Here is a 23,212-nt window from a genome sequence, read left to right as displayed (position 1 = left end):
GCCGGCGAGCATCGCCATGGATGTTGCGTTGCAGCACCGTCGTCGGCGAGCAGCGCCATGGATGCTCCGTTGCAACACCGTCGCCAATCTTCCCCCCAATCTCAACCATGGATGCTGCATCGCGATGCAGCGTCTCCGCAGCGGCGGCGGCGGACGATTCAACAGAGAAGAGGAAGGCCAGGCTACGTGGAGGGGAAGGGAGACCGGGGATGGCGGGGTTCTGGTCGCAGCAGCCGGCAGCCGCGCCGCATCACGTACAAAGAAGTGCGTGAGAAGAGAGAAAGGGCAGGCTCGATCTGAAAGAAGAGGATTTGAGAGGTGTCTCAGGACCACGAGACGATGTGGCGCACGAGCGACCCGGCTGATTTTCCAAGAATAAGAAATCAGTGGGTTCAATCTAAACGTTTGGGCCAGCATGCCTAAAAACGCTGCTATGGCAGTCGAAAAGTGCATGTAGCTACGGGGCTCCATTGCCCTTGGTATTGGAATTTTTTGAAAAACACACTTCCGTTGCTAAAAAGTCTTAAATCAAATACGTGAATACATACACATATTCCTCAGACCCGGTAAAAAACTGAAAAAGAAATACTTTATATTTTGAGAAATACAAAAAGGAGAAATTTCTAACATACATGGCATCCATTTTCTCCTATATACTGTCAGATTTTTTTTTCTTCTATAGCCCAAAACAAAACGAGATTTCTACCAAAACTTACCACGGGTATTCGGAATGTGTATATGTATCCCCGGGAAAAAATTCACAATTTTTTGGAACTTAAAAAACACAAATTTCAAAATGTTTAAATATAGATAGCAGTAGAGCTCAGGTGCTGCAATCCCTCTCCTATGGCAGTCGCCTAGTTGCCTGTGAGCACAGGTTTAATCCCCCATAGGTTTAAAAAAAACGCATAAACCACACGATAGTGTTCTTTGCTGACTATCGTTGTGACTATGGCTTCGCGCAGGTCCCTGATCGGGACCACCGTCACCAAGAGCACTGCCGTATCTTGTCTTGGAAGACTATTTGTAATGTCCCTCAACGGAGCGAGTAAGCAGAAGGGCTCGAACTTTCAACAGAAATCACTTCTCTTATGTGGCGTTTGTAGCAAGTACAGTCGTAGGCTGGGCTTTCAGCTGGTACCGTGTAAACATTGCAATTCATTGACAGCAAGCCCACCGCTATGCTTAGTCACCTGCCTCTCCAAAACTGATCACATATCACGACGTCTTAGGTTCGGTTACCTGCAGTTACTGAGCACCGCAATGACGAAAGAACAGTAAAGATGAGCTCCACGTTGGTTGCAACCACGACCAACAAGCAGACTCGTCGTCGTATAGACAAAGCATATATCAGCGTACGTAGAAGATACGTGGATTAAAACAACTAGACACTAGAAGTAAATTATGTCATAAGTCGTGACATAAAATTAACAGATTCTCACAATAGCCACTCATAGCACACACACAAGCGAGTGGTCCAACTATTTTCAGCTAGGCAAACTAGCTAGATGACTTGGTACAACTACAACAACGGCGGAAGGTTAAAAGCTAGGGATAGTTAGGAAAGAACCATTATAGCTCTCCCCCATTAGTGGATATAAGGTACCTGGTACTGCACCGGGTAGCCATTACCGTAGTACGGCGTGTGGGCGGGTGAGATGGTGTAGGGAGCCGCATTCATCATCGTAGGGTGGTGGTGGGCCTCGGCGCCGTACACAAACTGCCTTTCATAAGGGTATGGGTGCCTCTCTGGTGTTGCCTGGTAGAAGCTCTTCTCAGGGAAGCTGGTGACACGGGGTGCATAGAGCGATCCGTTGGCACGCGGCCTCTTGGACTGTGGCTTGGCAGCTTCGACAGCCCTCCTCTTGTCTGCCTTGGCCTTCTCCAGCTGAATCACCCTTTTCTGAAGTGGATCCACCGGATATTGCTCCTCCAGTTTGTGCTCCTCGATGCACTTGATCACAGCTTTCAGTGCAGACAGCTCACGCTCATTCATCTCATTCTGAAAAGGGAATGGCTGTTATCCAACAGATTGTATCAAGTGTACTAGATAGATGCAGATAACATGCTTACACACACATGCCGACATGAAAAAGCAAATGGGCAAGGCAACCCAACTACTCTAGAAAGTTTATATATAATATTCAGCGCCAAACAGCGAAAAGCAACAGGCAACTAACTTTATGTTGCTTAAGATATCCCTCCTATTATTCTACTTCTCCGCAACCTACCTCAAGTTCCTGACATCAGGTGAATGGATAATTTCACCTCTGTGCATCCTCAAATCCAATATTGATCTATTTAAGGACTACTTCAAGTAAAGTATTAATTAAGTTTCGAACCACTACACCACTAATAACTTAAAATCACAGGATGCAAACAGTCGAGGAGCTCCCTGACAATCTGAACCATAGAAGCCTAACAGCGAAAAGTTTGTATATTATTCAGCGCCAAACAGCGAAAAGCAAGAGGCAACTAACTTTATATTGCTTGCAAGCTAAGATATCCCTCTATTATTCTACTTCTCCACAACCTACCTCAAGCTCCTGACATCAGGTGAACGGGCAATTTTCACCTCAGTGCGTCATCAAATCCAATACTGATCTATCTAAGGACTACTATAAGTAAACAATAATAGAATTTTGAACCACTACACCACTAAAACTTGAAATCACTTGATGCAAACAGTCAAGGAGCTCTCCTTGACACTGAATCATATAAGGTAGTTAGTAACAGATGTCTGGTAATAGTAATTAGATCTCTAATAAAGCCAAAAGTGCAAGTGGCTTAGTCTCATCATAGAACAATTAAGCAAGATGAAAACAAAGCCCTTCCGTTACAAATTAAGTGACGGTATCTGCGTAGCACAGCTATTTAAAAATATCCTGAGTAACATAGCATGATGGGTGAGCAACTTTGGTTAGATAGCAGAATGGTTAATCAAACTTCAAAAGAAACAACTGGTGTCCACTTCAGTAATTGGTGATTTGGTGGAAGTGCAGGTACAGTTTATTGTATTCTTGCAGCAAAAAAAAATGCATGATAAACATCATTTGCTTTTGCTGAAATAGCTAGAAGCACACCTGTGCTCCAGGAGACATTTTTCCATTCTTGGCATGTGACACCTTCTTGGCCTCCCTCAGATATGCTTTCAGCAATTGCACTGGCTCAAACTGTTCAGTGAGCCCAAACGCATAGGCCAAGTTAATTGCATCAATTGGTCTTGCACTATCCACCAGAACTCCAATGACACCTGTCCTCAAGAAACACCAAAAGTGAATCAATTATTGTCAAGAAAAAATCATCATGAATGAGAAAAGGCAAATAGCATAAGTGACATACAAAATCCCTAAGAAAATGAACAATTAAGACAAGGGCTCAGAGGGAAAGACAAACAAATGCTGATCGTATCAAACAGATGCAACATAGTGTGGTACTAAGCAACATATACACCACAACCACACATCAGACTAAATAGAATAGAAATTACAGAGAGTAATTTTTCAGATCCAAATATTCAAGAATAAGTAGAACACAGTAACAGCTGGCTAGACAACAATGGACATGCTTTACAAGCAATAGTGCAAGCAACGAAAAGACTAAGGCCTCTTATTGGAGCCCTTAGGTTTGTAGGAATGGATTCCTATTCCTATTCAGTTTGGCGGAATTTCATAGGAATTCTATAGGATAGGATTCTTATAGGAATTTTTCCTATAGAGCCCTTTGGTTTATAGGAATAGATTCCTATTCCTGCATAGGATTGGTTCCTATCCTCCACATTTCAAAGGAAAATAAACATGATCCTAGACTCAATGAAAAATTTCCTATGATGTGGAATTGTGGACCAAATGATATCTCTTTTCTATTCCTACTCATAGGATTTGAGATACATGTCATCTCATTTCCTACAAGTTTTCTATTCCTATGATAATCCTATCCTATGAACCAAACGAGGGCTAAAATTCCTACAAACCAAAGGAAGCCTAATGGGTTAAGATGTAGCTGATGTGCATTGCCTGTAAGTTTTAACAGCAAAACTATCAAGGGAATCTGAAAGAACTTCTGGAGGTGGTAGTACAAAGAAACCATTATGCTTTTGAGTTTGCACATATGTTCGGTGAACTCAGTGACCAGCAAATATGTTACACACAAGCTGGAAAACTAAGATTTATCCAAGTGAAAACAACATTAAATTAGCATTCGAACTGGCATGACAAAATATTATCATCAACTCATCATCATAAACAATGTTTACTGGAGGTAGATGCATGATTAGTTCATCATTGTACTGACCTGGCATCTTCTGTGACAACCCAAGCAGTCGGCAAAGCTCAGGTGTTTGACGACGTCGACTGACAGAAGGAAGAAGTTTGCAAAGTTCATCTTCATTAAATTCAGAAAAAATACCAAAGGTAGCAAGCAGTTGAAGAAATGCATGTGCTTCCAGGCAGTTTCCATTGCTAGCATCAATGTCAAGACTGTCCAACTTGGACTTCCACTCAAACGCAATCTTTTTCGCCCGATCTTTCACATTTGTTGCAAACATTTGCCCCTCAGACAACAAGCCAGTTATATCATCAGCTTGCAGCTGTACAAGAGACTCCATCAACATAAGGCACGTCCTTCTTACACCCAGAAGGTCTCCATCCTTTTTCCCATCCAACACCAGATTATCTCCAGAATAAAAGTCCTCCAAGGAATCCAACACCAGGACATATGGTTGCGATGCTCCCTTAAGTGCACTCGGGATTTCCTCACGGATAGACGTCAAGTTCTTTCTGTTGTCAGATATGAACTTATGAAGCCCTTTAACATTCATCTCCTCGCAGAGAATGGCAAGTTCAGAACGAGGCTTCACAGCAGCATTGCCATCTTGCGTGCGTGCATTTCCTTCGGGAGAATGCTTCGGCCACTTCACATCAAGAGTACCCACAGTATAATTACTCTGTGGCTTATTCATTGGGGTGATATAATTAGTGTTTAGCGACAACTTGGACTTGCCAAAGATCATAGCTAATGCAGCATCTCTTTTCTCCTGCAGCCTTTCCAGAGAAGTCAGCTCCTTAGCCACCACAACAGCCTCCTGCTGCTCCAGCATCTTCTCCGATTTTGCGACGGTCTCCTGGAACTCCTTCTCCTGCTTTTTCAACTCATCAAACTTTTTCTTGAGCGACTGCTCAAGGCCACGGAAATGGTCCTCGAGTTGCTTCCACTTAAAGTTCATGGTAACAGCGCTCTGGCTCTCAAGCTCAGCAAATGCTCGCTGAAGCTGCTGTATCTTCAAGCTTGTCGACTCCATAAGGGTAGCCACGGACTCCATGTCAGACATGGTGACAGACTCTGCATAGAAGGCAACAACACAATCAGTTAACATACTTCATCCAAACAGCGCACAAATCGAAGCAACAAATGACAAAAGCTTAAATTTCACATGTTTCTCTCGAATTGAATCAATTATCTCACACGCAACTTTGTTAGCAAGGACAGCAAAGCATAGCTAGGCATCAATTCGGCTTCTAGTGCTCTACTACATACAAGAAAAGAGAACAAGGAAGCGGGAACCGTCTTCCCTCGGCCGGCGGAGCATGGATGACTCGTTGGGCCAAACAATCAAGGGCTACCTACCCCCGCCGCTATCGCACCAAGCAATCGAGTAGAAAATGGCACCCCAGACGTCTAGATCTGAGACTAGGGAGAAGAAAGTGGGCACTTACTTTCGCCGAGGCGGGCAGGCGTTGGACGAGCTTGTCGTCGCTGCTCGCCCCCGCCCCCGCCTCCGCCTACGGCGGCTGGGGGAGGAGATCGAGGGGGGAAGGCGGATTGGGGAAGAGCAGGACGGGGGAGGAAAGGAGAGCAAACCCTAGGTGAGGTCGCGTGGAGTGTTGCTTTTTGGGGGATGGGGATGGAGACGAGGAGAACTAGGCGGTGGGAGGCGGAGGAGAGGGCAGCAACCAGTGCGCGGGGAAAGGCATGGGGCCTAGCTGGTAGTGACTGGAGCGAGCAACCAGTGTCGACTGGGGAGCGGTACGTTATATAGGGCGTTTCTGGTAGGATGCATCATTTTTTTATTTTTTTTCTCCTGCGACGTGGGGTTTTGCCACATGTGAGCAGTGCGGACTCGGCTGAATTGAGAGCATCTCCACTCGCGGCCTAACAAGTCCCACAGGGCGAGTTTTTTAGCGCCGGCACTGAGAAAAAACCCAGTTGTGCCTTCAGGACGCCGAAATTCGCTGGCTCGACCCATATTTTGACCCGGCGATCCCAAGTCAAACCCAGCGCACTGGGGGGCGCTTGTGGGCTCCGGCGAAAGGAAAAACCACGCCTGGGCCACCACTGTCAAGCGAAAAGGCATCTTGCACGTCCAAATTCGCCCCCTCCCATCTTGCACGCCTTCCGCCGCCATCTCGATCCCGGCGCCGCCTACCTACCCACCTGTAACGCCCAGATAATTATGCTACAGTAATCTCATGCTAATGATGCCACATCACCACAGTTATTGTTGTTAACCTCGCGATGATTCAATCACATTCCATTTCAAATTCAAAATTTAATCAAAAGGAAAAAGTAAATAAAAGAAAAGGAGAAGGCAACAAAAAAATAGTAAAAGAGAGAAGCCCCTTCCCCACTGGGCCGTGGCCCAGCTGGACCACCAGACCACCTGGCCGGCCCACCTCTCCCTCTCCCTTATCCCCCACGCACCGAAAATATCTGGACAAATCGCCCCACTCCCCCCCACGTCTTCCTCTCGCTCCCCTCCTCTCGATTGGATCGGGATCGAGCCCGATCTTGTCCTCGGCGCCATCGCCCCGGTGCCCCCGCCGCCGCCCTTCCGCCGGCGCCACCTCGCCGGGAGCCTCGCCCTCCTCCCGAAGCCCCCCTCGCCGCGACGCCTCGGACGCCATTGCCTCGTCCCGATCTGGCGCCTCGCCTCCCCGACGCTGCACCGTCACCCGTCGTCGAACCGTCCCGGTCCTCCTCCCCACCGGCGCGATCATGCCTTCGTCGTCGTACCCCTGCAACGGGGGTGAGCCCTCCTTTCCTTCTCGTTCCGCGTCGGCGTCGACCAAACGCCATCACTGTGCCCTCTCCGTCTTGCGCCCGCGCTCGCGGTGAGCGCGTGTTCGCCGTGCCCTGACCGCGCACCCGTCGCACCGCCCGCGCCCGTGGCTCGCCTCCCCTGCTTCGCCCGCTCGCGGCCACCACCACCGCCACCGTGGCCCCTCCCGCCTTGGCCGCCGACGCCCGCCTGCTGCCTACCGCGCTGCTGCCTTGCTGCCCCAGCCGCCGCCTATTGCTGCTGCCTGCGGCTCCTCCTGCAACTGCGTGCGTCGCCTCGCTTCCTCCTGCTGCCGCACTCGCCCAGCCACTGTGCCGTCGCTGCCCTGCACCGGTCCGCTGCCGGCGCCGTTCGCCGCCCCTCACCGAGGCCCCTTCTGCGCCGGCATGCTCAGCTGAGGTCGCCGCTGACTGCCCTCGAGCTGGCCTCGCCTCCGCCCCGCTCTGCCCGATAGCCCGCTACACCCGCCCCGCTAAGGCTCTGGACCTATGGCGGATGGGGCCCACGCCCCTGTTTACTTAAAAATGTAAAAAGTTATATTAATAAAAATAATTAATTAATTAGTTAAATGGTTAATTAACTTGATTAATTAAAATTTATTAGCCTAATAAGCTAGTTAGACTAAATTAACTAGTTAGTTGATGAAACAGCCTATGATAGGGGGCCCCACCCCCTGTTGACCACTCAAATGTTGACTGGTCAACTGGGACCCCCTGGCCCATCTATCAGCCTCTGGTACACTTTTGTGTATGCAGAGCTGGGTACACGTAGCAATTTGTTATTTAAATTCGAATTAATAATAATTTTAGAATATTGTTTAAATCTTTGAAAAATCTTAGAAAATAAACCGTAACTCGGATGAAAAAGTTTTATACATGAAAGTTGCTGAGAACGACGAGACGAATCCGAATACGCGGTCCGTTCGTCCGCCACACATCCCTAGCATAGAAAACATGCAACCTTTTCCCCCCATTTTATCTGTCCGAAAATGCCAAACTTCGGCAAACATTCCCGGATGTCCCCCCCTTCGCCGGTAGCGTGTAGCACCGCGTTAGAACACGTCTAGCTCTGTCTATTGTCCTGTTATGCACTTGCCTGCTATGTATTTATTGTTTCTTCCCCCTCTTCCCTCCGGTAGACCCCGAGACCGCTGTCGATGCTGCTGTGATCGACTACGTCGACGACGACCCTTCTTCCCTTTCAGCGGAGCTTCCAGGCAAGCCCCCCCGCCTTTGATCATCCCGGTATCGCCCATTCCATTCTCTCATGCTTGCATTAGATTTTGCTACTGTTATTGATTGCTCCTATTCTGATGCATAGCCTGCTTTTGTAACCTGCTTATTGTTACCTACCTGCTTATCCTACACTGCTTAGTATAGGTTGGTTAGTGATCCATCAGTGACCCCCACCTTGTCCTTGTTGCCCCTGCTTCTGTTGGAAATATGCCCTAGAGGCAATAATAAATTGGTTATTATTATATTTCCTTGTTCATGATAATCGTTTATTGTCCATGCTAGAATTGTATTGATAGGAAACTCAGATACATGTGTGGATACATAGACAACACCATGTCCCTAGTAAGCCTCTAGTTGACTAGCTTGTTGATCAATAGATGGTTACGGTTTCCTGACCATGGACATTGGATGTCGTTGATAACGGGATCACATCATTAGGAGAATGATGTGATGGACAAGACCCAATCCTAAGCATAGCATAAAAGATCGTGTAGTTCGTTTGCTAGAGCTTTTCCAATGTCAAGTATCATTTTCTTAGACCATGAGATCGTGCAACTCCCGGATACCGTAGGAGTGCTTTGGGTGTACCAAACGTCACAACGTAACTGGGTGACTATAAAGGTACACTACGGGTATCTCCGAAAGTGTCTGTTGAGTTGGCACGGATCGAGACTGGGATTTGTCACTCCGTATGACGGAGAGGTATCTCTGGGCCCACTCGGTAATGCATCATCATAATGAGCTCAATGTGACTAAGGAGTTAGCCACGGGATCATGCATTACGGTACGAGTAAAGTGACTTGCCGGTAACAAGATTGAACAAGGTATTTGTAACACCCCGCATGTAACTTGCCATATTTGTAACTCCGACTCTTGCCATTTCCGGCTATGTGATATGTTTTTCCCTCCGTTGTCGGGTTTTGTCTTTCGTTTTGTATTTTGTCATGTCATGCATTTTCATATCATGTCATCATGTGCATTGCATTCGCATACGTGTTCGTCTCATGCATCCGAGCATTTTCCCCGTTGTCCGTTTTGCAATCCGGCGCTCCTATCTCCCCCGGTGCACCCCTCTAGTTTTCTTTCGTGTGCGTGTGTCAAACTTTCTCGGAATGGACCGAGGCTTGTCAAGTGGTCTTCTTACACCACCCGGAGACTACCGGTCAAGTTTCGTTCCATTCGAAGGTCGTTTGGTACTCCAACGGTTAACCGGGCATCCGTAAAGTCCATTTGATTGTCCAGCAAAACCCCCTCCAAAACCAGCCCAAAACCCACCAAACTCTCTTCCATGCTCTAGGTCGTTCGATCACGATCGTGTGGGCGAAAACCGCACCTCATTTGGAGTCTCCTAGCTCCCTCTACCTATTTATAAGTGGGCATCCCGAAAAACGGAATCACAGTCTAACCCTAGCAAAAATCCCTCGCGCCGCCGGACAACGTCCGCCCGCGCCGGACACGTCCGCCCGCGCGGGCGGACGAATCGCGCGTCGCCACGTCAGCGCGCGCCGCCGCCGTCCCCCGCCGGCCCGCGGGCCCGACCCCGGCCCCCGCGGCCCACGCCCGCCGCCGCGCGCCTGCCCCGCCGCCGGGCGCCGCCGCCGCCATCTCCGCCGCCGCCTCCGGCCGCCGCCCCGGCGCTGCCGCCTCCGGCCCCGTCGCCGGCGCCCCTCCTCCGCCTCCGGCCCCGCCGCCGGCGCTCCTCCCCCGCCGGCCCCTGCCTCGCCGCCGTCGTCGGCCTCGGGATCGAGCTCGAGCACGAGCTCCGGCCAGATCCGTTCGGTAGCTCCCTCCCGTTGACTTTCTCTCGAACCCCCTCTAATATTTTCTAAGTCTCGATTTTTCATCATCATGTGCCTCTGTTCGTATAGCGATAACTCCGTGCATGTAGCTCCGATTCCCGCGTGTAATATGTCAAATTGTTCGTCTCGTGATGCTCTTCATTTTGTTCAATTGCATCATGTTCAGTAAAGGTCATCTTGATGCCCAAATCTTTGTTGGAAGAGGGCTAGTTGCTGTTAATCTCTGGTTCTTATCAGAACTTGGAGATTTGTCATTTTTGTATCATTTAATCTGTGCATCTTTTGAGCATGAGCTCTACATGTGTTTTGAAGTATGTCATGCCATCTTTCCAGTGGTATAGTCCATGTATTTTTGTGATCTCTTCGGTGACTAGCACAAGCATGCAAAGTAGGCCCCGTAATATTTCTGATTTCAGGGACTTAGTGATTTCTCAAAGTCCTTGTCTGCTGTAATTTTGTTGCCATGTAAACTTGATGCTACAGAGAGATCAATGCATATTTTGGAGATATTCAGTAAGGATGTTTTGTATCTATAGTTGTAATTGATCCATTCCTGCAATTGTTTGCAATTTTAGAGTACCATAGCATGACTCAATCTTGCTCTACTTTTGCTATAAAATATTTATGGCAGATTCTTGACATGATATGCATTTTTTCCAACCTTATTGTAGTTGATCCATACATGCTATGCAATTGTTCTTGCCATGGATAGCTTCATAAACATGCTATCTTGCTGTAGGTATGCTTGGTTTGTCATGCATTGCTCTGTAGTGAGTGCATCAAGCTCACAAAGAGGCCTACATATTAATATTTCTGCCATGCTCTGTTTTCTGCTAAGTCTGAAACCTGATAACGAAACTTGCTATGTTTACATGCTTGCCATCATATCTTCTGGTCCTTTTTGGCTTATGGTCAGTAAGGGACTTTTGTCATGTGCATTGAGTAGAACATTGCCATGCCTTGTTTTTCTATGTTAAGTTCTTGTAGCATGTTGATTTTGTGCTCTGAACATTGCTACCTGATGCTGATTTCTGCCATGTCCAGTTTTTCACTAAGTCTGTGAACCTGTAATCTTTTGCACTTTTGTCATGCTTGTTTGAGCTTGATATGTTGTGAACTAGCCGTAGCTCAGTGTTCATCTTTTGTCAAGCATCTCCTGTAGATTACTGACATGTGCTTTGTTGCTATGTTGGGGTGCTGTAGCATTGTTACTTGTTGCATTTTAAGTGCTATCTTGCGGTTTATCGCAGATTAGTGTCATTCTTGTTTTGCTTGCCATTTGCAAACCGTGCATCCGATTCCGGTGATCTTTATATCGATTTCGACCGAAATCATCTCATCTTTCCAGTGGCATGCTTAGTTTGCCAAGTTACTGCCATGTTCATCATTTTCCTCCCGGAGCACGCATATGCATCGCATATCATATCTTGCATATCATACATGTTTTGCATCATGTTGCTTGCGCATTTCTCGTTGTTGATTGTGGTTCCGGTTGTTTGTGTCTTTGTTTTGGGTAGAGCCGGGAGACAAGTTCGTGAACGAGAAACCTGTCGAGTACGCTTACGAGGATCAAGCTTTCGACAACTCTGAGAATCTTGCAGGCAAGATGACCACCCCTCGAAATCACTTCTATCTTTGCTATGCTAGTTGTTCGCTCTATTGCCATGCTCCGCTACCTATCACTTGCTATATCATGTCTCCTATTTTAGCCTTGTCAGCCCTAACCATCCTTTCCTAGAAAACCGTTGTTTGGCTATGTTACCGCTTTTGCTCAGCCCCTCTTATAGCGTTGCTAGTTGCAGGTGAAGTTGAAGTTTGTTCCATGTCGGAACATGGATATGTTGGGATATCACAATATCTCTTATTTAATTAATGCATCTATATATTTTGGTAAAGGGTGGAAGGCTCGGCCTTATGCCTGGTGTTTTGTTCCACTCTTGCCGCCTTAGTTACTGTTATACCGGGATTATGTTCCTTGAGTTTGCGTTCCTTACGCGGTCGGGTGATTTATGGGACCCCCTTGACAGTTCGCCTTGAATAAAACTCCTCTAGCAAGGCCCAACATTGGTTTTACCATTTGCGACCTATACCTTTTTTCCCCGGGTTTTCTAGAGCCCGAGGGTCATCTTTATTTTAAACCCCCGGGCCAGTGTTCCTCTGAGTGCTGGTCCAAACTAGAGCCACTTGCAGCGCCACCTTGGGGAAACTCGAGGATTGGTTTTAGCTGTACGTAGTGTTCATCCGGTGTGCCCTGAGAACGAGATATGTGCAGCTCCTATCGGGATTTGTCGGCACATTCGGGCGGCTTTGCTGGTCTTGTTTTACCATTGTCGAGATGTCTTGTAAACCGGGATTCCGAGACTGATCGGGTCTTTCCGGGAGAAGGTTGATCCTTCGTTGACCGTGAGAGCTTATGATGGGCTAAGTTGGGACACCCCTGCAGGGTATTATCTTTCGAAAGCCGTGCCCGCGGTTATGAGGCAGATGGGAATTTGTTAATGTCCGGTTGTAGATAACTTGTCACTTGACCCAATTAAAATACACCAAGTGCGTGTGTAGCCGTGATGGTCTCTTCTCGGCGGAGTCCGGGAAGTGAACACGATCTGTATTATGTATGACGTAAGTAGGTGTTCAGGACCTCTTCTGGGTCATTACTAGATGACGTCCGTTCCTTTGCTTCTCTTCTCGCTCTCATTTGCGCAAGTTAGCCACCATATATGCTTTTGCCGCTGCAACTCCACCTCTTGCACCTTCTTGTCCTATAAGCTTAATTAGTCTTGATCTCGCGGGTGTGAGATTGCTGAGTCCCCGTGACTCACAGATACTTCCAAAACAGTTGCAGGTGTCGACGATGCCAGTGCAGATGATGGCGTCGATCTCAAGTGGGAGTTCGACGAGGAACGTGGTCGTTACTATGTGTCTTTTCCTGATGATCAGTAGTGGAGCCCAGTTGGGACGATCGGGGATCTAGCATTGGGGGTTGTCTTATTTTTCATCTGGATTTTGACCGTAGTCCGTCTATATGTTTGTATTTCGGATGATGTATGAATGATATTTATGTATTGTGTGAAGTGGCGATTGTAAGCCAACTCTTTATCCCATTCTTGTTCATTACATGGGATTGTGTGAAGATGACCCTTCTTGCGACAAAACCACTATGCGGTTATGCCTCTAAGTCGTGCCTCGACACGTGCGAGATATAGCCGCATCGTGGGCGTTACAGTATTGGGATACCGACGATCGAATCTCGGGCAAGTAACGTACCGATTGACAAAGGGAATTGTATACGGGATTGATTGAATCCTCGACATCGTGGTTCATCCGATGAGATCATCGCGGAACATGTGGGAGCCAACATGGGTATCCAGATCCCGCTGTTGGTTATTGGAGAGGCGTCTCGGTCATGTCTGCATGTCTCCCGAACCCGTAGGGTCTACACACTTAAGGTTCGGTGACGCTAGGGTTGTAGAGATATGAGTATGCGGAAACCCGAAAGTTGTTCGGAGTCCCGGATGAGATCCCGGACGTCACGAGGAGTTCCAGAATGGTCCGGAGGTGAAGAATTATATATAGGAAGTCCAGTTTTGGCCATCGGGAAAGTTTCGGGGGTTATCGGTAGTGTACTGGGACCACCGGAAGGGTCCCGGGGGTCCACCGGGTGGGGCCACCTATCCCGGAGGGCCCCATGGGCTGAAGTGGGAAGGGAACCAGCCCCTAGTGGGCTGGGGCGCCCCCCATGGGCCTCCCCCTGCGCCTAGGGTTGGAAACCCTAGGGGTGGGGGGCGCCCCACTTGCCTTGGGGGGTAAGTTTCCCCCTGGACGCCGCCCCCCCCCTTGCAGATGGGATCCAGGCCGGCGCCCCCCCTCCCAGGGGGCCTATATATAGTGGGGGGAAGGGAGGGCAGCAGTATGACAGCCCCTGGCGCCTCCCTCTCCCCCTGCAACACCTCTCCCTCTCGCAGAAGCTTGGTGAAGCCCTGCCGAGACCCCGCTACTTCCACCACCACGCCGTCATGCTGCTGGATCTCCATCAACCTCTCCTTCCCCCTTGCTGGATCAACAAGGAGGAGACGTCGCTGCTCCGTACGTGTGTTGAACGCGGAGGTGCCGTCCGTTCGGCACTCGGTCATCGGTGATTTGGATCACGGCGAGTACGACTCCATCAACCCCGTTCATTGGAACGCTTCCGCTCGCGATCTACAAGGGTATGTAGATGCACTCCTTTCCCCTCGTTGCTAGTATACTCCATAGATGGATCTTGGTGATGCGTAGAAAATTTTTAAATTCTGCTACGATCCCCAACAGTGGCATCATGAGCCAGGCCTATGCGTAGTTACTATGCACGAGTAGAACACAAAGCAGTTGTGGGCGTTGATGTTGCCAATTCTGCTTGCCGTTACTAGTCTTATCTTGATTCGGCGGCATCGTGGGATGAAGCGGCCCGGACCGACCTTACACGTACTCTTACGTGAGACAGGTTCCACCGACTGACATGCACTAGTTGCATAAGGTGGCTAGCGGGTGTCTGTCTCTCCCACTTTAGTCGGATCGGATTCGATGAAAAGGGTCCTTATGAAGGGTAAATAGAAATTGGCATATCACGTTGTGGCTTTTGCGTAGGTAAGAAACGTTCTTGCTAGAAACCCATAGCAGCCACGTAAAACATGCAACAACAATTAGAGGACGTCTAACTTGTTTTTGCAGGGTATGCTATGTGATGTGATATGGCCAAAAAGGATGTGATGTATGAGATTGATCATGTTCTTGTAATAGGAATCACGACTTGCATGTCGATGAGAATGACAACCGGCAGGAGCCATAGGAGTTGTCTTAATTTATTGTATGACCTGCGTGTCAATGAAAACGCCATGTAATTACTTTACTTTATTGCTAACCGTTAGCCATAGTAGTAGAAGTAATAGTTGGCGAGACAACTTCATGAAGACACAATGATGGAGATCATGATGATGGAGATCATGGTGTCATGCCGGTGACGAAGGTGATCATGCCGCGCCTCAAAGATGGAGATCAAAGGCGCAAGATGATATTGGCCATATCACGTCACTTTATGTTTTGCATGTGATGTTTATCATGTTTACATCTTATTTGCTTAGAACGACGGTAGCATAAATAAGATGACCCCTCACTAAAATTTCAAGAGAAGTGTTCCCCCTAACTGTGCACCATTGCGAAGGTTCGTTGTTTCGAAGCACCACGTGATGATCGGGTGTGATAGATTCTAACGTTCGAATACAACGGGTGTGGACGAGCCTAGCATGTACAGACATGGCCTCGGAACACATGCGAAACACTTAGGTTGACTTGACGAGCCTAGCATGTACAGACATGGCCTGAGAACATAATAGATCGAAAGGTCGAACATGAGTCGTATAGTAGATACGATCAACATGGAGATGTTCACCGATGATGACTAGTCCGTCTCACGTGATGATCGGACACGGCCTAGTTTGACTCGGATCATGTATCACTTAGATGGCTAGAGGGATGTCTATCTGAGTGGGAGTTCATTAATCAGATGAACTTAATTATCATGAACATAGTCAGAAGGTCTTTGCAAATTATGTCATAGCTTGCGCTTTAGTTCTACTGGTTAAGATATGTTCCTAGAGAAAATTTAGTTGAAAGTTGGTAGTAGCAATTATGCGGACTGGGTCCGTAAACTGAGGATTGTCCTCATTGCTGCACAGAAGGCTTATGTCCTTAATGCACCGCTCGGTGTGTTGAACCTCAGCGTCGTCTGTAGATGTTGCGAAACATCTGACATACACGTTTTGATGACTACGTGATAGTTCAGTGCGTAATGCTAACGGTTTAGAATTGTGGCACCAAAGACGGTTTTTGAAACGTCGCAGAACATATGAGATGTTCCGAAGACTGAAATTGGGATTTCAGACTAGTGCCCACGTCAAGAGGTATGAGACCTCTGACAAGTTTCTTAAGCCTGCAAACTGAGGGAGAAAAGCTCAATCGTTGAGCATGTGCTCAGATTGTCTGAGTACCACAATCGCTTGAATCAAGTGGGAGTTAATCTTCCAGATGAGATAGTGATGGTTCTCCATAGTCACTGCCACCAAGCTATTAGAGCTCCGTGATGAACTATAACATATCAGGGATAGATATGATGATCCTTGAGCAACTCGCGATGTTTGATACCGCGAAAGTAGAAATCAAGAAGGAGCATCAATTGTTGATGGTTAGTAAAACCACTAGTTTCTAGAAGGGCAAGGGCAAGAAGGGATACTCCATGAAACAGCAAATCATTTGCTGCTCTAGCGAAGAATCCCAAAGTTAAACCCAAACCCGAGACTAAGTGCTCCTGTAATGAGGGGAACGGTCACTGAAGCAGAACTACCCTAGATACTTGGTAGATGAGAAGGCAGGCAAGGTCGACAGAAGTATATTGGATATACATTAAATGAATGTGTACTTTACTAGTACTCCTAGCAGCACCAGGGTATTAGATACCGGTTCGGTTGCTAAGTGTTAGTAACTCGAAATAAAAGCTGCGGAATAAACGGAGACTAGCTAAAGGTGAGATGACGATATGTGTTGGAAGTGTTTCCAAGGTTGATGTGATCAAGCATCGCATGCTCCCTCTACCATCGAGATTTGGTGTTTGCGTTGAGCATGATTGGATTATGTTTATCGCAATACGGTTATTCATTTAAGGAGAATAATTGTTACTTTGTTTGTTTGAATAATACCTTCAATGGTCTTGCACCTAAAATGAATCTCGGTCGTAGTGATACACATGTTCGTGCCAAAAGATATAAAATAGTAATGATAGTTCCACATACTTGTGGCACTGCCATTTGAGTCATATTGGTATAGAACGCATGAAGAAGCTCCATGTAGATGGATCTTTGGACTCACTCATTTTTGAAAAGATTGAGACATGCGAACCATGTCTATTGGTATATATGCATGAAGAAACTCCATGCAAATGGATCTTTTGTACTCACTTGATTTTGAATCACTTGAGACATGCAAATCATACCACATGGGCAAGATGACTGAAAGGCCTCGTTTTCAGTAAGATGGAACAAGAGAGCAACTTATTGGAAGTAATACATTTTGATGTATGCAGTCCAATGAGTGCTGAGGCATGCAGTGGATATCGTTATGTTCTTACTTCACAGATGATTTGAGTAGATGCTGAGAATATTTACTTGATGAAACACAAGTCTGAATTATTGAAAGGTTCAAGTAATTTCAGAGTGAAGTTGAAGATCGTCGTGACAAGAGGATAAAAAGTCTATGATATGATCATAGAGATATCTGAGTTACGAGTTTGGCACACAATTAAGACATTGTGGAAAGTGTTTCACAATTAATACCGCCTGGAACACCACAGTGTGATGGTGTGTCCGAACATCATAACTGCACCCTATTGGATATGGTGCATACCATGATGTCTCTTATCAAATTACAACTATCGTTTATGGGTTAGGCATTAGAGACAACCGCATTCACTTTAAAAGGGGCACCACGCAATTCCGTTGAGACGACACCGTTTAGAGAAACCTAAATTGTCGTTTCTTAAAAGATTGGGGCTGCGATGCTTATGTGAAAGAGTTTCAAGCTGATAAGCTCGAACCCAAAGCGGATAAATGCATCTACATAGAAAACCCAAAACAGTTGGGTATACCTCCTATTTCAGATCTGGAAGCAAAAGTAATTGCTTCTAGAAACGAGTCCTTTCTCGAGGAAAAGTTTCTCTCGAAAGAATTGAGTGGGAGGATGGTGGAGACTTGATGAGGTAATTAAACCATAACTTCAGCTAGTGTGTAGCAAGGCACAGGAAGTTGTTCCTGTGGCACCTACACCAATTGAAGTGGAAGCTTATGATAGTGATCATGAAACTTCGGATCAAGTCACTACCAAACCTCGTAGGTCGACAAGGATATGTACTACTCCTGAGTGGTACGGTAATCCTGTCTTAGATATCATGTTGTTAGACAACAATGAACCTACGAGCTATGGAGAAGCGATGGTGGGCCCATATTCCGACAAATGGTTAGAAACCGTGAAATCCGAGATAGAATCCATGTATCAGAACAAAGCATGGACTTTGGTGAACTTGCCCGATGATCGGCAAGCCATTGAGATAAATGGATCTTTAAGAAGAAGACGGACGTGGACGGTAATGTTACCGTCTATGAAGCTCAACTTGTGGCAAAGAGTATTTTCACAAGTTCAAGGAGTTGACTATGATGAGATTTCTCATCCGTAGCGATGCTTAAGTCCGTCGGATTCATGTTAGCATTAGCTGCATTTATGAAATCTGGCAGATGGATGTCAAAACAAGTTTCCTTACCAGTTTTTGTAAGGAAAGGTTGTATGTGATACAATCAGAAAGGTTTTGTCGATCCTAAAGGATGCTAAAAGGTATGCTAGCTCCAGCGATCCTTCCATGGATTAGAGCAAGCATCTCGGAGTCAGAATATACGCTTTGATGGAGTGATCAAAGTTTTTGGGTTTATACAAAGTTTGTTAGAAACTTGTATTTACAATAAAGTGAGTGGGAGCACTACAACATTTCTGATAAGTATATGTGAATGACATATTGTTGATCCGAAATGATGTAAAAATTTCTGGAAAGCATAAAGGGTTGTTTGAAAGGAGTTTTTCAAAGGAAGACCTGGATAAAGCTGCTTACAGATTGGGCATCAAGATCTATAGAGATAGATCAAGACGTCTGATGATACTTTCAAAGAACGCACACCTTGACATGATTTTGAAAGAGTTCAAAATAGATCAACAAAGAAGGAGTTCTTGGCTGTGTTACAAGGTGTGAGTATTGAGTAAGACTCAAGACCTGACCACAGCAGAAGAGAGAGAAAGGACGAAGGTCGTCCCCTATGCTTTAGACGTAGGCTCTACAGTATGCTATGCTGTGTACCGCACATGAAGTGTGCCTTGCCATGAGTTGGTCAAGGGGTACAATAGTGATCCGGGAATGGATCACATGACAGCGGTTGAACTGATCCTTAGTATCTAGTGGACTAAGGAATTTTCTCGATTATGGAGGTGAAAAGGAGTTCGTCGTAAAGGGTTACGTCGATGCAAACTTTGACACTAATCCGGATGACTCTGAGTAGTAAACCGGATTCGTATAGTAGAGCAGTTATTTGAAATGGCTCCAAGTAGCGCGTGGTAGCATCCACAAGATGACATAGATATTCGTAAAGCACACACGGATCTGAAAGGTTCAGACCCGTTGACTAATAACCTCTCTCACAAGCATAACATGATCAAACCAGAACTCATTGAGTGTTAATCACATAGTGATGTGAACTAGATTGTTGACTCTAGTAAACTCTTTAGATGTTGGTCACATGGTGATGTGACCTGTGAGTGTTAATCACATGGTGATGTGAACTAGATTATTTACTCTAGTGCAAGTGGGAGACTGTTGGAAATATGCCCTAGAGGCAATAATAAATTGGTTATTATTATATTTCCTTGTTCATGATAATCGTTTATTGTCCATGCTAGAATTGTATTGATAGGAAACTCAGATACATGTGTGGATACATAGACAACACCATGTCCCTAGTAAGCCTCTAGTTGACTAGCTCGTTGATCAATAGATGGTTATGGTTTCCTGACCATGGACATTGGATGTCGTTGATAACGGGATCACATCATTAGGAGAATGATGTGATGGACAAGACCCAATCCTAAGCATAGCATAAAAGATCGTGTAGTTCGTTTGCTAGAGCTTTTCCAATGTCAAGTATCATTTCCTTAGACCATGAGATCGTGCAACTCCCGGATACCGTAGGAGTGCTTTGGGTGTACCAAACATCACAACGTAACTGGGTGACTATAAAGGTACACTACGGGTATCTCCGAAAGTGTCTGTTGAGTTGGCACGGATCGAGACTGGGATTTGTCACTCCGTATGACGGAGAGGTATCTTTGGGCCCACTCGGTAATGCATCATCATAATGAGCTCAATGTGACTAAGGAGTTAGCCATGGGATCATGCATTACGGTACGAGTAAAGTGACTTGCCAGTAACGAGATTGAACAAGGTATTGGGATACCGACGATCGAATCTCGGGCAAGTAACGTACCGATTGACAAAGGGAATTGTATACGGGATTGATTGAATCCTCGACATCGTGGTTCATCCGATGAGATCATCGCGGAACATGTGGGAGCCAACATGGGTATCCAGATCCCGGTGTTGGTTATTGACCGGAGAGGCGTCTCGGTCATGTCTGCATGTCTCCCGAACCCGTAGGGTCTACACACTTAAGGTTCGGTGACGCTAGGGTTGTAGAGATATGAGTATGCGGAAACCCGAAAGTTGTTCAGAGTCCCGGATGAGATCCCGGACGTCACGAGGAGTTCCGGAATGGTCCGGAGGTGAAGAATTATATATAGGAAGTCCAGTTTTGGCCACCGGGAAAGTTTCGGGGGTTATCGGTAGTGTACCGGGACCACCGGAAGGGTCCCGGGGGTCCACCGGGTGGGGCCACCTATCCCGGAGGGCCCCATGGGCTGAAGTGGGAAGGGAACCAGCCCCTAGTGGGCTGGGGCGCCCCCCATGGGCCTCCCCCTGCGCCTAGGGTTGGAAACCCTAGGGGTGGGGGGCGCCCCACTTGCCTTGGGGGGGTAAGTTTCCCCCTGGCCGCCCCCCTCCCCCCCGTGCAGATGGGATCCAGGCCGGCGCCCCCCTCCCAGGGGGCCTATATATAGTGGGGGGAAGGGAGGGCAGCAGTATGACAGCCTTTGGCGCCTCCCTCTCCCCCTGCAACACCTCTCCCTCTCGCAGAAGCTTCGTGAAGCCCTGCCGAGACCCCGCTACTTCCACCACCACGCCGTCGTGCTGCTGGATCTCCATCAACCTCTCCTTCCCCCTTGCTGGATCAAGAAGGAGGAGATGTCGCTGCTCCGTACGTGTGTTGAACGCGGAGGTGCCGTCCGTTCGGCACTCGGTCATCGGTGATTTGGATCACGGCGAGTACGACTCCATCAACCCCGTTCATTGGAACGCTTTCGCTCGCGATCTACAAGGGTATGTAGATGCACTCCTTTCTCCTCGTTGCTAGTATACTCCATAGATGGATCTTGGTGATGCGTAGAAATATTTTAAATTCTGCTACGATCCCCAACAGCTTCATCTTCGACGACTCGATCAACGTGATCGATGACCAGAGCCTGACACCTCACATCACATCACACCCCTTTAGTTGCTCGACTCTGCAGAGCTACTATCGAGTGCCGAGGGTGATCCCTCATAACGCACTCCTGATGATAATTCTGTAGTGTAGCTATTCGGTCGTGGTCAACTGGGGTGGTTCCTCTTTCACCATTCCCGATACGGCTCTATCGTGCAACACCTCAAGTGTGAACCTCGAGGGTGGTCCCTCTTACGTTCACCTTGATGATTACATTGAGTGGAATCCACCGGGGTGATTCCTCGGGTTTTCTTCCTTGATGTTTTGGACACACGGTTACCTTGACTTTACTTGAGACCATTGTTGAAGTCGGGTCGGCCCTGAGGGGTACCCGCGAGTTGATGTGAAAGTCGGGCGGGCCCGTTGAGCACCCGCGAGTTTTCCACGTGGCATGGCCGGGCAGTCTGGGCCCTTGCCGTAAGTCCATGAGACGGGGCGACGGGGTCACATTATCGTGAGTCTCTGCTCGTCTCCGCGAGCCCCCAATGCACTAACAGGTTTGGGTATTTGTTCTGAATAGATATGGGCCTCGACCTCGCAGTATCAGCCGAAGCTTTGTCAGACGTCCAGTTCAACACTGCGGCATGGTCGGATCATGCTGGCCATCCAAGGCGGTGCTGCTATCCACCCTGCTCGCAACGACCCGGAGTGCAACGGGCGATGGGCCCAAGACCCCGGGGCACTTAGGATATAGACCGCCGGGGACCTCTCTGCTGAGCCTAGGTAGGGCTGCGACGTGTTGATCTTCCGAGGCCGGTCATTGACCCCAAAAAGGTGTGTCCGGCCAGAGTGATCGGGCGTGTTGGGTAACGTGGTGCACCCCTGCAGGGAAGATATATATTCGAATACCGTGTCCATGGTAATGGACGTTCAGACTTGTATCCGGATCTTATATAACTAGAAATGGATACTTGAGATATGTGATGGATATGTGGCTCCGGGATTGCTTTCTCGTAGGGAGTCGAGGAAGGATCTCTGGGCGTTAATGTTACCACATGTTTGATAAATATAAACTGCTATTCTTTACTCTTCTACATGTTGCAAGATGCTTGGAGCTGCTTGAAGATGCTAGTCTTCGATAGGCTAGGCCTTCCCCTCTATTCTGGCATTCTGCAGTTCAGTCCATAGATACAACCCTTCCATTTGATACCAATGCATACTTAGTATAGATCTGATGCTTGCGAGTACTTTGGATGAGTACTCACGGTTGCTTTGCTACCCCTTTTTCCCCTTCCTCCTTCTTTCCGGTTGATGCAACCAGATGGTGGATCCCTGGAGCCAGATGCCACCGCCGATGGATACTACTACATGGAGGCCGCCGAAGATCAGGAGTAGTTAGGAGGTCCCAGGCAGGAGGCCTTGCCTCTTCGATCGTTGATGTTTGTGCTAGCCTTCTTAAGGTAGCCTTGTTTAACTTGATGTCTGTACTCAGATATTGTTGCTTCCGCTGACGCTTGTGTTTCGAGCTTCTGTATTCGAGCCCTCGAGGCCCCTGGCTTGTAATATGAAGCTTGTATTGTTTTATTTGTGTCTAGAGTTGTGTTGTGATATCTTCCCGTGAGTCCCTGATCTTGATCGTACACATTTGCGTGTATGATTAGTGTACGGTCAAATCGGGGGCGTCACACCGCCGCCGCTAGAAAGGCCATTCCGCCGCCGGAAAAGAGAGGGTTCGCCGCGGCAGCCTCCACCCCGCTCCTGGGCGAGCTTTTCGGCGCTCCAGCCACGAAGGGTGGGGTACCAGCGGCTGCGCGCTTACCATGCCCGCCAGGTGTTCGGCGATTTGTCTGCTCGGCGATGGACTCGGACGACGAGGAGGCGTTCACGGCGCTGCTAGAGTAGGAAGTCGATGCCGACGCCGAGGACGAAGAGCACCTCATGTTCCTGCCGCTATCGCCGGCCTGTTCG

General features: G+C 47.7%; 1 protein-coding gene across 1 annotated transcript; it reads right to left on the bottom strand.

Annotated features, from left to right (window-relative positions):
• Nucleotides 1-1,375: 1,375 nt before the first annotated feature.
• LOC109762816 (FRIGIDA-like protein 3) lies at nucleotides 1,376-6,077 on the bottom strand. Its single transcript, XM_020321692.4, has 4 exons — nucleotides 5,715-6,077; nucleotides 4,294-5,340; nucleotides 3,084-3,253; nucleotides 1,376-2,002 (listed from the first exon to the last, which is right to left on the bottom strand). Exons 2-4 carry the CDS (start codon nucleotides 5,327-5,329, stop codon nucleotides 1,589-1,591), a joined length of 1,620 nt encoding a protein of 539 aa, XP_020177281.1. The 5' UTR covers nucleotides 5,330-5,340; nucleotides 5,715-6,077; the 3' UTR covers nucleotides 1,376-1,588.
• Between the last annotated feature and the right edge of the window lie 17,135 nt (nucleotides 6,078-23,212).

This window comes from Aegilops tauschii, chromosome 5, assembly GCF_002575655.3.
Source record: "Aegilops tauschii subsp. strangulata cultivar AL8/78 chromosome 5, Aet v6.0, whole genome shotgun sequence".
Taxonomy (NCBI): Eukaryota; Viridiplantae; Streptophyta; class Magnoliopsida; order Poales; family Poaceae; genus Aegilops; species Aegilops tauschii.
Note: the sequence above shows the minus strand (reverse complement) of the source record. Positions and strands in the feature narration are given on the sequence as shown.

Excerpts from the sequence above, each read along its gene's own strand:
- LOC109762816 (XM_020321692.4), bottom strand. The coding sequence starts at position 5,329 with ATGTCTGACATGGAGTCCGTGGCTACCCTTATGGAGTCGACAAGCTTG. Across the intron at positions 3,254-4,293 it reads GTTGTCACAGAAGATGCCAG|GTGTCATTGGAGTTCTGGTG; the intron begins GTCAGTACAATG and ends TCTTGAGGACAG. Across the intron at positions 2,003-3,083 it reads AAATGTCTCCTGGAGCACAG|AATGAGATGAATGAGCGTGA; the intron begins GTGTGCTTCTAG and ends TTCCCTTTTCAG.